This window comes from Myotis daubentonii, chromosome 1 (assembly GCF_963259705.1).
Source record: "Myotis daubentonii chromosome 1, mMyoDau2.1, whole genome shotgun sequence".
Lineage (NCBI taxonomy): Eukaryota > Metazoa > Chordata > Mammalia > Chiroptera > Vespertilionidae > Myotis > Myotis daubentonii.
This window is the reverse complement of record NC_081840.1, coordinates 78,957,996-78,973,921: the sequence shown is the minus strand read 5'-3', so window position 1 is coordinate 78,973,921 and position 15,926 is coordinate 78,957,996. Positions and strand designations below refer to the sequence as shown.

The window sequence follows — 15,926 nt, the reverse complement described above, 5'->3', positions numbered from 1 at the left end:
CCAGAAAGGAGACAGGCAGAGTCTAGGGCAAGACAGGGTTTAACGTAGCTGGTTTCTTGGCAGCTTCTAAATTGTTCTAACCACATTGGAATCGGGGCCCCGGCCGGATCAGGAGGCGCCCGTATGGCTTCTCTTGTTCCATGCGAAAGATCTGCTGGGCTGCGAGCACTGTCAAGGCAGAAAGAGGGAGCTGGTCAGGGGGAGTCCCTACAGTGGCCTCTAGCCAATGTGTCTCCCACACACACATGCCCACACTCACCCAGGAGCAGGTAGAAGACCCGGGCAGCCATCCTGCGAGGGCTAAGAGGTGACACTAGGCTGCTGAAATCTGGCTTCCTGTTGGCCTGCAGCTCCAGTGCCACTGCCCTGTAGGGGTCAAGAACTGTTAGCTAAGGCCCCCACCAGGCCCACCCAGTTGAGGCAACCCCTCCCTGGTACCTACCTGTACACAGCCTCAAGTGAGAGCAGCTCTGCCTCCGGAGGCAGTTCCAAAGGCATCTCCATGGGCACCTCGGGGAGTTCGGGCACCACAGGCAACACAGGGGGCTCTGGCTGCTCCGCCTCAGCCCAGGCCCTAGGAGAACACGGGGAGTCAGGTGGAGCAGGGAAGTAGCTGTGATTGAGGGTGGCCAGGGGCATGCCCATCCTAGCACTACCCCGCGTGGCCAGGGCTGTGCCTGAGCTCACCAGGCCTAGCTGCTTACCATCGCTCCTCCGGGGGAATGAGGCTGATGTGAGACTTCTCCTCCTCAGCTGCTTCTATGGAGAGCTCTGTTGGGGGAGGGAAGGTCCTGATTGGTCTGCCTGGATCTGAGCAGCTGGGGCCTGGGGCCACCTGATTGAACTGGATGTCAGGGCTGTGCAGTGACTTGTTACAAGCACCCAGGAGGGAGAACTGAAACCCAACCTATACTTCTGTGTTAAATACTCCCTCTGACAAAAACTGTCAGCAGTTGGATACCAGTTTCCTGGAACAGTGGTTAGGGTGCTGGTCTTCACCGCCCTTCAGGTGCTTACCTGAAGACAGCATAAGGGGCCCACTGGGCTCTTGGGCCTCCCTCAGGACCTGGGGGCAAAGGAAAGAGGATTAAGACCCCAAGCATCACAGAAGCACTTGGGGCAGAAGGGAAACAGTCCCCGCCCTGAAACGGCCTTGGCTCTGGGACAGCCACCCGAGCCTGACGCCACTGGCTCACTGGGCAGAGGCGGACTGCCGGAGCTTGAGGAAGGAGCGAGGGCGCGGTTACCTCGATGTCACTCGGGGTTTCCATTTTTCTCCTCTCCTCCTCGGCTGCTGCCTCCCTCTCGGCAGCCTCCTCTCCAGGCTCCAGGGGCATTCGTCCGAGTGCTTTTGGGGGTGGCTGGGCACAGTGGGTCCAGAAAGCCAGCAGTTCTGGGGGTAGCCAGCCAGCTGGGTGGGGACAAGGTGGCAGCAGGGACAGGGTTTAAGGCACGAGGAACACCAAGAAGGAGGATCCCACATGCCAACTCCCATCACTCTTACAGTAAGTTGGGGTTTGAAACAGCTCTGTGGGGCTTCTGATGATCCTCTCGGGGGGCTGCACCATCGGCTGTGTGATAGGGAAGGTCAGAGCCCAGTTAAGAGTGAGTCACTCCACACTGCCCCTCTCTACTGCAATGCCTTGTGCCAGTGCTGGCCTTCCAACTTCCAGGCTCATGCCCCTGCCTGCCGTGCTCATTGCTAAAAGTCGGATTTTTAACTGGTGCCGACATATGCTGGGCAGACTCACTAAAGGAGTATGGGAGTTACGTGCAGACCCCAATGCATGCACTTAAGGGATGTTCCCGATGCCTTCCCAGGAGTTTACAAGGCCCAGCATGTACCTACCCCAGGCCCTCCCTGTCTCCAGCCCCTGCAAAGTCTGGGCTGCACTCACACACTCCCAGCAATGAGCTCTGGTTTGCAGTTGTTTCTGGAAATTCTCCCTGGAGATCTGAGTCTCCTTGTCCCAGAACAATAACTGGCGGCGGCGACTGCGGCGGCGGCGAGCAGGTGGGGAGGCTGGGGGCCTCCTCTGCAGAGGGGGAGGGAGGTGGGGGCAAAGCTACCAATTACTCCTTTTTCTGACATCCTGGTGGGACTGCAAACAGGCCCCCGAGGTACCCTAGGAAAGGGCTTGGGTGGGCACTCCAGGAGCATATGCAGCTCCTACCCTTCAGCTGGTTAAATTGTGGTATAAGCAGCGCCACCTTTTACTAATTTGCACAAAGGCTTTTTTAAAAATAAATTTTTATTGATTTCAGAGAGGGAGAAGGAGAGATAGAAACATGAATGAGGAGAGAGAATCATTGATAGGCTGCCTCCTACATACCCCCTACTGGGGATCAAGCCTGCAACCAGGGCATGTGCCCTTGACTAGAATCGAACCCGAGACCCTTCAGTCCCCAGGCTGACACACGATCCATTGAGCCAAACTGGCTAGGGATGTACAAAGGCTTCTGTAGGCTAGCAGTAGCCTGGGGCTCGGGGAAGCTGATTATGGGTGAGCGGCTCTGGGTGAGGAGAGTGAAGAGAAGAAGGCTTAGAAGGGCTAGTACTCACCTCTGGGCTGAGTGGGGCTGGGAGACGCAGCTCCTGCGGGGGCGGGGGCGTCACCTCTGCAACAACATGCTAGGTCCTGGCTCTGCCCCATACCCTCTGCCCTCACAGCCACCCAGGCAAGACGCTAGAGGGCCCTGCCTTTAGCAAGAGGGAATGCAGGGCCCCTGTCTGCAACAGCTGTGCAGGTGCCTCCGGGAAGGATCCAGGCATGATGGCTACTCACCAGCAAGCAGGGCCTCCGGCTCCCAGACTGCTGGCTTCACCTCCTCTGGGGCCAGGACCTGGCCTGGAAGTGGCTCTGCGGCCTCTTCCACCCTGACGGAAAATGGCAAGAGCGATGAGAACACTCCTCCCAGCACTGACCCCCTACTAGGCCCAGGGGTTCCTGTCCTTACTGTGGAAGAGCTAGAGGTGACAGGGGAGGAACTATAGTTTCCACTTCTGGGGCTCGAGGTTCCTCCTTGGACACTGCAGAGAGAGGATCAGGGATCAGACCACAGAAGGGATGAGATAGGAGCACTGCCCAAGCCCAGATTGTCCATGCCCGGGGCCTGACTGTCCAGCACCAGGCACGTCCCACACTGCTGGACAGGCCTGCCTTGTTCCTCCAACAAGATAGCTTCATCTTCCTCAGCAATGAGCAGGTCCAAGTCTCGACGGCTAACCTCTGGGAGGTCTCGTTCACCCTGTTGTGAGAGGAAGAACATGGAGAGGGAACTCAATTCCATTTCTGAAAAAAGAAAGTGGATCCAAGAGAGCGAGTCTGAGAAGCATGCCACAGGACAGGGTCGAGGTAGCCCAATGGGCACTCAGGTGCCAGGGGCAGGGAGAGGGGAAATGGAGACAGAGAAGGCAGGACTCTGGGCAGAGAGAAGTAGATGCAAGGAGGGCTGGGCTGAGAAGCAGGACTCAGGCTCTGTATGCCTGGGGACAACTCACATCGATCTGCAGCATGCGTATGGGCTCTGCTTCCTGGAGGGTGATGGCCTCCGGAGTCAGCACAGTGACCAGGGTCCTGTCTAAAGGGGCAGGGAAGTCACACCAGCCTCTCTGCTTCTTTCCAAGTTCCCATACCCATGTGAGGCAAAAGCATGGACTCGGGAGTCAAGTCAACCTGAGTTCCAGTCAGGCCCAGGCTAGTCACTGGCCATTTGACCTTGGATACGTTACTTAACCACTATGGGCTTCACTTTCTCATCTGTAAAATGGGGATAATAATTCTAATCTCACCCTGGCCCGTTTGGCTCAGTGGATAGAGTGTTGGTCTGTGGGCTAAAGGGTCCCAGGTTCAATTCTGGCCAAGGGCGCATGCCCAGGTTGCAGGCTCGATCCCCCCAAGTAGGGAACGTGCGGGAGGCAGCCAATCGGTGATTCTCTCTCATCATCGATGTTTCTATCTCTCTCTCCCTTCCTCTCTGAAATCAATAAAAAATGTATATTTAAAGTAAAAAAAAAAAATTCTGATCTCATAGAACTGGCTCTTTTTTAAAAATGTATTTATTGATTTCAGGGTGGAAGAAGCAGCAGAGCTACTTCCAGTCCAGGTCCTGGCCCCAGAGATAGAAACCATCAATGATGAGAGAGAATCATCAATCCGCTACCTCCTGCACACCCCGCACTGGTGATCGAGCCTGCAACCCAGGCATGTGCCCTGACTGGGAATTGAACCATGACCTCCTGGTTCATAGGTCAGTGCTCAACCATGAGCCACACTGGCTGGGCTTTTTTTTAAAAAAATGTATTTTCAATCCTCACCCAAGGATACCTTTATTTTATTTTTATAGAGAGAGTGAGGGGAGGGGGGAAGGAAGGCAAGGAGAGAGACAGAGAAACATCGATCGGCTTCCTCCTGTAAGTGCCCCAACCAGGGATAGAATCCACAACTTTTTGATGTATAGAACCATGCTCTAACCAACTGAGCCATCCGGCCAGGGCCTGGCTCTGAAGAGAAGCTCCAAGATGGTTATTTCTTTCTTTCTTTCTTTCTTTCTTTTTTTTAAAAATATTTTTATTGATTTCAGAGAGGAAGGGAGAGGGAGAGATAGATAGAAACATCAATGATGAGAGAGAATCATTGATTGGCTGCCTCCTGCATGCCCCACACTGGGGATCGAGACTGCAACCCAGGCACGTGCCCTTGGCCAGAATCGGACCTGCGACCCTTCAGTCCACAGGCCGACGCTCTACTCACTGAGCCAAACCGGCTAAGGCTCAAAGAAGGTTATTTCTTAAGCTGTTAGAGCTTCTATGCCTCTCACCAGAAAGAAGTCCTTCTCTGCTCACCTGGCTTCCCAGGCTCTATGGGGACTTCGGGAGGGGTCTCCTCAGGGACTCTCTCTGGGGTCACAGCCTCCAAAAGGTGTCGGATCTTTGGAGAGGGATCGGAGACAAAGTATAGGGCTCAGCTTCAACCCCATTTTCCCACTTTCACAATCTCATTCACACATGGACAGTCATACCTTGTAATGCCTAATTCTTGTATTGGCATGCAGTGAACCCACTCGCCATCTGGTCCCTTTCCTCCCTTCCCGCCCACATGATCCCCGTCCCCCCACCAGTTACTTAGCCTTTGTCAATTAATCTGTGCTAGAAGCACCCTTATATCAAGTTGTGGGGGGCAGAAGGGAAAAAAAGTGTTGTTCTTCTTAAGGAGCATATGGTCCAGAGGGGAGACAAGTTTGTATATGACCCTAGCAAGGGCCAACACAAAGGATAAAACAAGGCTGAGTTCCAGAACATTTGGTTCTGGCTGGGAGTGGGATAGAAGCTTCATGGAAAAGGGCAGCACCCGAGTGAGGTCTAGAAGAATATGTAGGATTTGACTAGAGAACAGGGTAACCATTATGGACTTAAGCAAAGAACTGAATGTGGCATCTTTGGGACCAGGGGCCAGACTGGTGTGCTGGGAGACAAAGATGCCCAGAGAATGTGCTGAGATGTCTGGGGATGGCTAGCTCTGGGTCAGGGCACAGAGCCCTACATGCCAGTATTCTGTTTGCAGTGGGGAGTCACTGAAGATGTCTTTAAAGGAAGATTGTCTAAGTTGCGGGGGGCGTTAGGAATAAATGGAGAAGGACATGGGTAGGGAAACCTAGTGCCGAGGGACAACGAAGGCCTGGATTAGGGCCTCGGCAGTGGGGACAGTGGGGACAGTGGGGAGATGAGTGAGGATAAGAGCTGCCTCTAGGTTGGTCTTGCCTAAGTGGAGCAGGCTTGTCTGGATTGGTCCACCATGACAGCCCCCGGCACCGACTCCTGAGGGGCAGAGCTGGGGCAGCTCCCTTCCCCCTAACCCCAGTGTCAGACTGGTCCAGGACTAGCACTCCCCTTCTGTTCTGTCACCCTTCTGAGGGTGTCCTGGGAGAATGGGCCCCACCTGAGGTATATCGAAGGGGCTGGGAAGCCTGGGATCCACAGACATCATCCCAAAAAAGGGGTCTGGAGCATCTTCCAGGGTTTCCATCATGGCCAGGCAGTTAGGAAGCAGCAGGCTGGGGCTGAGAGAGAATGCGGCTGTCGAGGACTGAGGCTGAGATGGGCGAAGGCCAGCAGTGAGGTTCCCCACCAAAGGCTGGGTGGGCTCAGTCCCAGGGGACACTCACAGCTCAGCCTCGACCATATCTATTCGGATCTGCAACTGGGCTCGGTGCAGGCGCTCCAGGATGTGCTGGATGTCCTCTGTGGGCAGGGAGGGCACGGTGGGGAGCCGCCCTAGAGGGCCACCCAGCTCTGCCCCACTTCCGTGCAGCCTTCCCAGCCTTACCTACGAGGTACTGGCATTGCTGTGAGTAGACCCGGATCACCCCAATCTGGAGCTGGGCTGAGAGATAGAGGGAGAAGCGGGGGCGCGGCAGGCCGGGCTGCGAGGGCTGCACTTGTACCAGCACATAACTGAGGATTTCCTCGCTGGGGAAACAGCGCCCTGGTCACCGCTGTGCCTGCCCTAAGAACCGGCCCCACCACCTTGCCCACCCCTAACCGACACCAGTACCAGGTCACCCCTCCCTTTTCTGGGCCTTACCAGGTCTTCACCACATTCACCTTCAGGTATTCACGCTTTACCAATCGGCTGCCACGCGTTGCTGCCAACCTGGACAGAGTGGGGGTGGGGATGGAGGGGGCTGTCAGGTGGGGATCCCAGGGCGCCCCTCCCAGCTGACCCCCCCCCCCCCCGGCCCAGCCGCCTTTACCAGATAGTGGAGAAGCAGCCCGTGTGGCGCTGAAGCACATTGGGATAGTAGAACATCGTGCCTCCGGGGTCTCACCCTCTCGTCCTCCGTTTGGCTCTCGATCCGGATTCTTTAGGGCACAGTATTTCCCAGCACCTTTGGAGAGGTGGGGCAGCAGATGGACCCCAATGCCAAGTAAAGGACCCGATACGCACGTGATGGATAAACGATTAAGGGACAGGTACACGGAAACGCAGACGAGGTACCCAGGGATGCTCCCTTCGCCGGCCCTGCAGGGTTTGCATGCCACATGCGCCTCGAACTTACTGGAGCAGGTCGGGGATGCAGAGCTCCTGGGAAACGGCTGCCCGCGGCAGACACGCCGGGCTCTCGGGCCTTTGCTCTCAGCTCGGGCAGCGACAACTTCAACCGGGTCGCCCTCCCGCCGCCCCGGTCGCGCCGCAGGAGCACGCGCTCGGATGCTCCGCCCACCTCGGCACAGGGGGTGGTCCCAGGGCAGCCAACGGGCCAATGGGAACAGGGGTCGGCGCGGCTGAGCTCCTTCCAGGGCGCCAAGCTGCCTGCTGGGGTCCAGGCGACAGCCCTCCCCCCCCAGGCAGAAACGAACCAATTGGCAGAACCTGCGAGCGGCCCGACCATTGTGAGGTGACTGACCAATGGGCTCTCGTTCTCTTCTCTAGTAACAAGGGTTCCCCCGCGCTTCTCGGCGACCAATGAGAGGAGCGCAAATCCCAGCCTCGCCTGCAGCCAGCCCGGTAACAGGGCATTTCAACCAGAAAGGGCCTGCCTGGGGCCACGGCCTGGGCCGCGTTCCGAGGCTGACCGGCGTTAGTCCTTGCCCCCTCCCCCCAAACCCCACCAGGCAGCAATCGATTGGTCCGTCTTTGTGCCAATCGCGAGCTGGCAGGTAGAAACGGTGTGAGGTGGCCTGGGAGTCACCACAGGTTGCTGGGGGGAAAACTCAGATCTCATAGGAAGTAATGAGAGGACTTGCTGGGTCATTTCCTAAACTTGAACAGTTTAAGGTGTGGGCATGCCTGATCTGGCTGTTTCCGTCGTAAATGTTTTCCTGGCTGGAACTGACCCTTAGCTTTGTTGGATGCAGGATATACTCTCAGCACCCACAGCCATTTGTCTCAAACAATTCTTCGTGTAAAATTGTTATGTTCTAGTTACAAATATCCCTTGTCTCCATGCCTCCTGCCTTTGCACATCCATTTCTTTAGTCTAGATGCCCTTCCCAGCCTCCACTCCAGGCCATGCCTCTTTACGACTCAGCTCCTATTGCAGCCCAGCTGACCCTATTTTATTTTGCTCTTTCAATCTGGGAGCTCTGAGATTGGGCTCTTGTGTTTTCAATTAGTGTCCGGAACCTAGTTCAGTAAATATTTGCCAAATGACTGTGCAGTTACCCTAAACTTACAACCACAGGATGTCAAGGCTAAAAGGGATTTCAAAATCCAGGCCAAACCTTGCCTTTACAAATGAGACAATGGAGGCTAATACAGATTTGTCCAGACCACACAATTCCTTGGCGACAGCCTGGTTAGGAACTTTGCTCTTTCAGTGTTCCCAATCCCTATATCACTATGTTCGGCTAAATTGGCTTATACAAGATACTTATAATTGTTTCAGTCATTTACATAAGCTGTCAATGTTCACAAGTGTTCACCTTGGGGCACAAAGATGATAAAATGGGGGTGCCTTCCCTTACGGTGCTTAGAACCTAGTTTAGGAGATAATTTGTTCACCCATTCATTCATTCCTTCATTCAACAAGTATTTATGCCATCTTTTTAAAATATATATATATATATATATATATATATATATATATATATATATATATATATTTAAAATATATTTTATTGATTTTTCACAGAGAGGAAGGGAGAGAGATAGAGAGCCAGAAACATCGATGAGAGAGAAACATCGATCAGCCGCCTCCTGCACATCTCCCACTGGGGATGTGCCCGCAACCCAGGCACATGCCCTTGACCGGAATCGAACCTAGGACCCCTCAGTCCGCAGGCCGACGCTCCATCCACTGAGCCAAACCGGTTTCGGCTAAAATATATTTTATTGATTTTTTTTTTTACAGAGAGGGAGAGGGATAATTAGAAACATCAATGAGAAAGAAACATTGATCAGCTGTCTCCTGCATATATCCCACTGGGGATGTGCCCACAACCGAGGTAGATGCCCTTGACCGGAATCAAACCTGGGACCCCTCAGTCTGCAGGCCGACACTCTATCCACTGAGCCAAACTGGCCAGGGCTTTAGGCCGTTTTTTATTTTTTTATATTTTTATTGATTTCAGAGGGAAAGGGAGAGGGAGAGAGAGCTAGAAACATCACCGATGAGAGAGGATCATTGATTGGTTTCCTCCTGCATGACCCCACTGGGGACTAAGCCCACAACCCAGGCATGTGCCCTGACCAGGAATTGAACCGTGACCTCCTCCTGGTTCATAAGTTGAAGCTCAACCACTGAGCCACACCGGCTGGGCACAAGTGCCTACAATGTGCCAGGTGCTCTTTTAGGCACCGGGAATATAGCAATGAACAGAATAAGTCCCTGTTCTCAAAGAGTAAGGAAGGAGAGAAGATAGACAAACTGACAAACAGAAATATGTGAAGTGGTCAGTACTATGAAGAAAAACGATACAGCATAGAATATAGAGTAGTGAAGACTGCTATTTAGGTGGGTGCTCAGGGAAGAGAGGAGGCAAGTCACATGCCTACCTGAAGGAGGTAGCAGGTACAAAGGTCCAGGAGGGAATTCAGCAAATTGAGGGCACAACAGGGCTGTGCACCTGTGCACTCAGTACCTGATTTCTTCAGTGCCTGGAGGATGATGGGAAAGACTGAAGAGAAGGAAGGCCTGAGGAGGTAGAAACACTCAAAAGCAGCACTCAAGTTTGTCAAGTGAGCCAGCAAGATCCTCAAGCTTCTAGATATTTAGATTTGATCATGAGCCACCGAAGGCTTATGAGTGACATGACAGGAAGGAATCTGGTCTGGGAGGTCCCTTCTCCTCTAATCTAGTGTGTGTGCTGGAAGGGGGAAGCTGGAGGCCATGGCAATCAGTAAGTGGTGATTTAGGTCTGAACTATTCTACTGGAATTGATTATACACAGAAAAGAAGGATGACAAGTGACCTTGTGAAGAAAAAATGTCCAGTTTGGTGGCAAATAAACATGGGGTGAGGAAAGCTTATTTGGACCCCTCAAATCTGTGAACAGAGTGTTGGTGACACAGCAGTCTTGGCCAGACTCCTCCCTCTGATTTCCCCTCCCAGCAGGCCCCAAGGCCTCTGGGCCATGGTGTCAGGTCAACTTCAAGCTGTGTTCATTCATACCTCCAGTCTAGAGTCCAACTCTAGGCCCATTGTAAGGCCCAAATCAGACGGCTCTAGCGAAGAACTATGGAGCCCAGGATCTTCTCATGTAAAGTTGGTGGCTGTAGTCTCAGTGTCCCTTCTGGGGGCTGACCCTGACCCTAATCCTGGGTAGAAGGTACAGAAGCCAGGCCGCAAACGCGCAGTGCTCAGACTGTTCCTTGACAGAACCTGTGGGTGGAGGAGAGGAAGGGGGCCCAGAGATGCCAGCAGGAAGAAAACCCCAGTGCCCGACTCTCATGTCGCATCTCGGTTATCTCCGTGACCCCTGCTACCTTATCCTCCAAACAAATCAGATCCGGATTCCTTTTTCAATAAAATTTTATTTTAAAAAGAAAATATAAAGTGCTTGGCTTTAGGGCTGGGGGAAGAGGAAATGGTCCCCCTGAGTTCACACCATTTGGACTTCCCCAGTTCAGTTCCTCAGAGATAAAAGAGGGTATATCTCAAAAATCAAAACAAACAAATAAAAAAATGGCTAAAAACCAGTCAGACACCATGAGGGGTTGAAGGACATACCATCACAGACAACCACTAAGAATTATCACCGAGGGAGGCAGGTCCATAGTGTGGAGAATGAGTCTCTTTCAGAGAAAATAGGAAGAACCGAGCAGAGAGGAGGAAGATAGGTCTTCCAGGCTCTGCACCAGGGACAGAGCAGCCGCCTGGTCCTCTGGACGCTCTGCCAGTAAATGCCGAGCGAAGGCCTGCTCCATCTGCACCAGAAGAGGAGGGAAGAGGGCATCATGAGCACAGCAGGGCAGCCGCCACCCCTGCCCACCCAGAGCCCTTCTCCTGGACCCCCTCGCCGACACAGGCAGCTATTCTCACCCTGCCCTGGACTCACCTGAACTGAGATAAGACTCTGTGGGGTGTGGCTGGGGTCAGGGTCCTCCTCTAAGAAATTCAGTGTCACCTGGAACTTGGGTGGGGGGCCCAGGCCCCGGAAGTACCTCTCCAAGTCTGAAAGAGAGAAGGTAAGAGTTGGAAGAATAAAAAGAGAAGGGAGAGGGCCATAGGCAGGGAGGGAGGGAACAGGGAAGAACCCATAATGGAGAAAGAGAGGTGGCAGTGGGGCCACCTGGAGATGAAGGCCAGAACAGGAGCTACAGGGTCACACGCCTGCTGCCTTGTGCAGGAGAAATGCTAGGACCAAGTGGTACTCACCCATGTGCAGATAGGAAAAAGTACTCCTTCCTCCAGCAGGAAGTACTTAGCGGTAGCCGATTCTACACCACCTGACATGTTCACTGCTGGGAGTTTAGCGTCTTCTCAGCAGCAGCCTTGGCTGCTCACACACATGTTCGCACACCTTGGTTGCCTGCTCATACTATCTTGCCTGTGTCAGGGCACCCATGGCCCAGGAAACACTCAAGCTCTGTGTCCCTGTACTCCTGGCCCCCCTTCCAAGGCCAGATTTAGAGCTGAATGGAGGCAGGAAATGGAATTCCAAGTGTGGATGGGAAAGGGGTAATTTGAGGGGATGCCTGGGGTGTGGTAGGGCCAGAGTGTGTGACACGTGTCAGCTCTCCTGAATGTGTGGGCATGTGCGCGTGTGTGTAGGAGAGGCCCACGAGGTGCACCTTCCCATGATCACTGTATACGTCCCTGTGATGGTGCTCTCTGAGCTGTGATGCTCTTGTGCTGGACTCCACCTGAGCCTCATCTTCCGCGGCATGGACTGCAGAAGGAAGGCTGCCAGGCAGCTGCCACGGCTGAGCACAGGGCCTCACAGGATGTGCACCAGCAAGTGCAGGGTGCCATCCATGGACTGTGATGGTGGATCTGCTGGAGGAAGTGCAAGGGGAAGAGTACAGAGCAGACTAACGGGGGCGGGGGGAGGTCAGGAGCTGGGCTGCAGCAACCTCACCTCTGCAGAAGTGGGCCGTTTTGAAGAGCTCCACATACTCGTTGCTGCGCAGCTTGTGCGGGCGTGGACCAGGTGGGAACTCGGGCGCACTGTAGGAGATGCTGATGGGGCAAAGGTTCTGAACAAAGAGGCCTCTGGAGTTGCTAGCCACCAGGACACCTCTCTCGAGCTGGCTCAGCAGGCGCTGGGTGGGTCCTTGCGGGCTGGGCTTGGGAAATACCACTTGCTCCATGCTGCAGTGGGAGCTGGAGGGCTCGGCCACCAGGCGGCAGTCCAGGCTCTGCACCTGGGCCTCGCCCACCACGTGCCCATCGTAGATGAAGGTGAGCATCAGGGAGTAGTCTGTGGACAGAGAGCGACGGACTGCACCAAGTGCCTCTCCCCAAGGGGACATACACCTGGTCAGCATAGGCTCTGGGGAAACAAAGAGGGGCTCTTGCAAATCCAATGTCCTCGTTTTGCTGCTGAGGAACGTGAGGCCCAGACAGGAAACCAGGCAAGGGTTGGGGAGGACAAAGCAGGCTGTGGAGCGGGGGCAGCGGCTGCCCTTCTGAGTTTAGAGAAGGCCCCGTCACTCCTCATCCTCCTTCCCCTCAGCCTCCCCAGCAAGGGGCCTCCTGTCAGACTTCCCTATCACTCGGGAGAGTAGCCAACAATCAGATTCCCACCGGGGCCTCAAGGCTTACTGCTCAGGGTCTTACAGTTTATAAGAAAATCCAAGGGATTTGGTCTTTCTACAGAAATCCATGTCTCAAAGTGGATTTCCAGGGAACAGAATGTATAGGGGGTATTTCTGAGGAGCAAGCTGCTTGGAGTCTGTAGCTGGCCAGGTACACTGCCTAGAAACCAGTGCCTCTGTCTGGGTAAGGTGAGCCCAAGTCGCTGCAAGCCTGACATTAGATAATGCACGTACAGCCACAGGAAGGTGACCCGTGGCGACAGTGAGCAGGGATAAGTTAGATGTGCTAAGTACCTGAGTCTGGAGGGGGCAGAAGCTCCGGAGACACCGGATCTCCTTGGAAAGGGGCCTCATTTGTGTCTGCACCTGGAAGGGAGAAGAGGCACTCATTTCGGAGTGGGACTGGAGTCCCAGGGCCAGAGGGTGTGGCGTGGGGGATGACGAGAGGCGCGGAGGTGGTACCTTCCTGAGGCTCAGGGCTGTTGCTGTTGCTGCAGCTGCTGCTGCATCCAGAGTCTGAATGGCCTGCTGCTCCATTGGCCTCTACCTTCTCCTGTAAACACGGTATCTATTGTTGACCCCTTTTCCCCCCAGTGGCTGTCCTGCCCTCAGGCCCACCCAGTTCCCTCCCCCAGCTCTTACGTTTTCGAGGGAGTCCTGAAGCAAGGCAGGACTGAGTATACAGCTCTTTGTGGTACCCTCATCCTCCTCCCTCTTCGGGGACACTGAGCTGTGGTGTCTCTTTGCGGGCGATTTCTGTGTTGCTGGTGCGGCTGTGGAATGTTGTTGAGGGGGAGAGAGAGGTCAGAGCCTTAAGGGGGGGCAGAGGGTAGGGGAGAGCTAGGAGGCAGGGAAAGGATGGGCAGGCCTGGGCAGGGGAACCAGGGTACCAGAGTGGCAGCTCCCCGAGGATAGGGACAAGGTAGAACTCTGACTGCGGGGCCTGGAGGGAGTCCCGCCACGCTCCCAGGAGCTCATCTCCACCCTTCCTCCCTATGCTGCTTATTCTAGGGGACACTCACCGAGGAGGGTTCCTGGTGGCAGCAGCCGATACACCTTGTAGGGCTCAGCCCCATCCCTATGGCTATTCTCAGGAACCTCCTCAAATTCAGGGCTCTTGTTGAGAGCACAGCGCAGACGAGTCTTCCAGATAGCGGGGCCTTCTGTGTCTCCCTCCTTGTACTTTCCCTTAAATATTGCCCAGGCCTAGGAAACAGATGAAGTGCAGAGAGGCATGTTACAGACCGCAGCTGACACACCACAGGGCCAGCTTCATGGATGTGCAGCCTGAGCAGCTGCACAGGAAGGCTTGTGCTGGGTTTATGCTCCGTTGTTGCCACTCTGAAATCCTTAGTAATTTGTGCATTTTCATCTTGCACTGGGCTCTGACAGTCATGTAGCTGGTTCAATCCTCTACTCTCCCCTTTATCTGACACCCAGGCAGGCACAGCCCTTGGGCACCAGTGTCCACTCCATCCCTCACTTGGATGGGGGGGGGGGGGCGGGGAGGGGAGGGTTGGTCCCAGGTCCATTCACCTTGAAGAAGGCAGCATCCTGGTCCTCCCGGAAGTCCTGCTTGCCTGCATGCTTCCAGGGAATCCGGAACATAGTCTTAGCTTCATCATCCCAGCACACCCCTGGGAACTGTCCACTCTCCACTTGCTCCACCACCCAGTTCCGGAGCTTTCGGGTGCAGCGCGCCCGGCCCGATGCCATCCTGGGAATAAGAGCAGCAGGCAGCATAAGTAGGACCAACCAACCCTTTGGGAGGAAACATCGGCTGAAGTCTTGGCCATTTGGTTTGTATTCAGGCAAGGGCCCCCAAAGAGCCCATCCATCTTTTTCTGTAGCTCAAAATACTCCTGAGGCCAAATAGCTTTGTTTCTGACATTACTGGCATTTACCAAAAATTATGCTTTTTTTTAACACCCCAAGCTGTGACATCTGGAAGGAAACCTTGGGTACTGGTCTTAATTTTAAGACTTTTCAGGAATATGCCCTGGCTGGGTAGCTCAGTTGCTTAGAGCATAGTCACTATACACTAAAGCTGCAGGTTCAATGCTGGCAGGACACAGACAACAATCAACCAATGAATGCATAGATAAGCTGAACAAATCGATGTTTCTCTCCTTTCCTTTCTCTAAAATCAATACATTAAAAAAAAAAAAGCACTTTTTGGGAATCAACTGTTTGGAAGAGAATTTCCTTGGTGCTCTGTTCCTGGTGAGGCTCAGTCTAGATCCCTAAACATTTGCAGAGACATCTTCACCCACCATCCCCACCTGTCCTATGACCCCCACCACACCCCTCTGCTTGCTTCTAGGGGTAGGTGGGGGCAGGGCAGGGGGCAGGGGCGGGGCCAGAGCAGAAGTAGGCAGGCCCTGAAGGCAAGAAAACAAACAGGGCCAAGTGCCCTGGAGCCACCAGCCTCCTTCCCCGAACCCAGCGGCAGGTCCTCTGGGCCTTTGCCTGTCGCTTGGGACACAGACCCTGGTCAATCTCTCACTCAGGCCAGCCTCCTGCTTCCTGGCTCACAGGCCTTTAGTCTACGCCTCAGTCTCGCAGAGGGGACCCCAGGAAACCTCACCCTCCTCCCAAGTGGCCGGGCCTTCCAGCTTTCTACCCAGGCTACCACCAATTCTTGGTCGATCTTCTTACCTGAGCGGCTGTGCAGGCTGCTACAGGGCTCAGCTGAGCTGAGCTGAGCTCCAGGCTGGGAAGCTTCCTGTAACTCCGCCCTGTTTCTACAGTCCCCTCCCTAAGTTTCACTTCTCCTCCTGGGAGGTCCATTTCCCCGAAATCACGTGGCCTGAGTTGCAGGGCAATGAGTGGCCACCAGGGGGAGCAGCATTTGAAAATCTCAGACGCAGGAGGAACCATCAGAGCGCAGGCTCGTTCTCCTTCCTCCCTCAGCTACTCCTTGCTTGTGTCCGACCATCTCTGTGACACTGCTGCTTCCCCAGGGAGGTCCCGGTGTGCTGGTCTGTCCCCAGGGCGTCTGGATAGCTCTGTACCACCTAAGCATCTGTGCCCTGACGGTGCCTGCTTAGTACCTATTAGGTGACCTCAAGTATCAGCTGAATTTGATGAAAGGAAGAGAAGCAGGGATGGAGGAAATCAGCCCATGGCCAAGTGGCTGGACAGGGAGGACCTCCCTTTGTCAGCCATGGTATCCATTCCTTTCTGGTCCTGGGTCCAGGGAAGATCAAGTGGTGGGCTGTAGGG

The 15,926-nt window shown here is 54.4% G+C and overlaps 2 protein-coding genes across 4 annotated transcripts; both read right to left on the bottom strand.

Moving 5' to 3' along the window:
* Positions 1-37: 37 nt before the first annotated feature.
* Positions 38-6,869, bottom strand: REC8 (REC8 meiotic recombination protein). Its single transcript, XM_059708944.1, has 19 exons — positions 6,754-6,869; positions 6,585-6,653; positions 6,327-6,469; positions 6,166-6,241; positions 5,940-6,060; positions 4,847-4,931; positions 3,503-3,582; positions 3,120-3,249; positions 2,959-3,031; positions 2,787-2,878; positions 2,564-2,619; positions 1,899-2,036; positions 1,505-1,571; positions 1,248-1,411; positions 1,018-1,066; positions 705-771; positions 443-574; positions 260-366; positions 38-168 (listed from the first exon to the last, which is right to left on the bottom strand). Exons 1-19 carry the CDS (start codon positions 6,807-6,809, stop codon positions 77-79), a joined length of 1,797 nt encoding a protein of 598 aa, XP_059564927.1. The 5' UTR covers positions 6,810-6,869; the 3' UTR covers positions 38-76.
* Positions 6,870-10,455: 3,586 nt separating this feature from the next.
* On the bottom strand, positions 10,456-15,867 carry IRF9 (interferon regulatory factor 9). Of its 3 annotated transcripts, none has more exons than XM_059708619.1 (9): positions 15,360-15,867; positions 14,238-14,418; positions 13,724-13,907; positions 13,344-13,474; positions 13,164-13,254; positions 12,996-13,067; positions 12,023-12,364; positions 11,000-11,115; positions 10,456-10,868 (listed from the first exon to the last, which is right to left on the bottom strand). In XM_059708619.1, the coding sequence occupies exons 2-9, from the start codon at positions 14,415-14,417 to the stop codon at positions 10,740-10,742; spliced, it is 1,245 nt and encodes a 414-aa protein (XP_059564602.1). In that variant the 5' UTR covers position 14,418; positions 15,360-15,867; the 3' UTR covers positions 10,456-10,739. The 3 variants fall into 3 exon arrangements, 1 of the variants encoding a protein (XP_059564602.1); XR_009454418.1 differs by having other exon boundaries at positions 10,835-10,868; positions 11,000-11,940; XR_009454419.1 differs by having other exon boundaries at positions 10,835-10,868; positions 11,000-11,937.
* Positions 15,868-15,926: the final 59 nt, after the last annotated feature.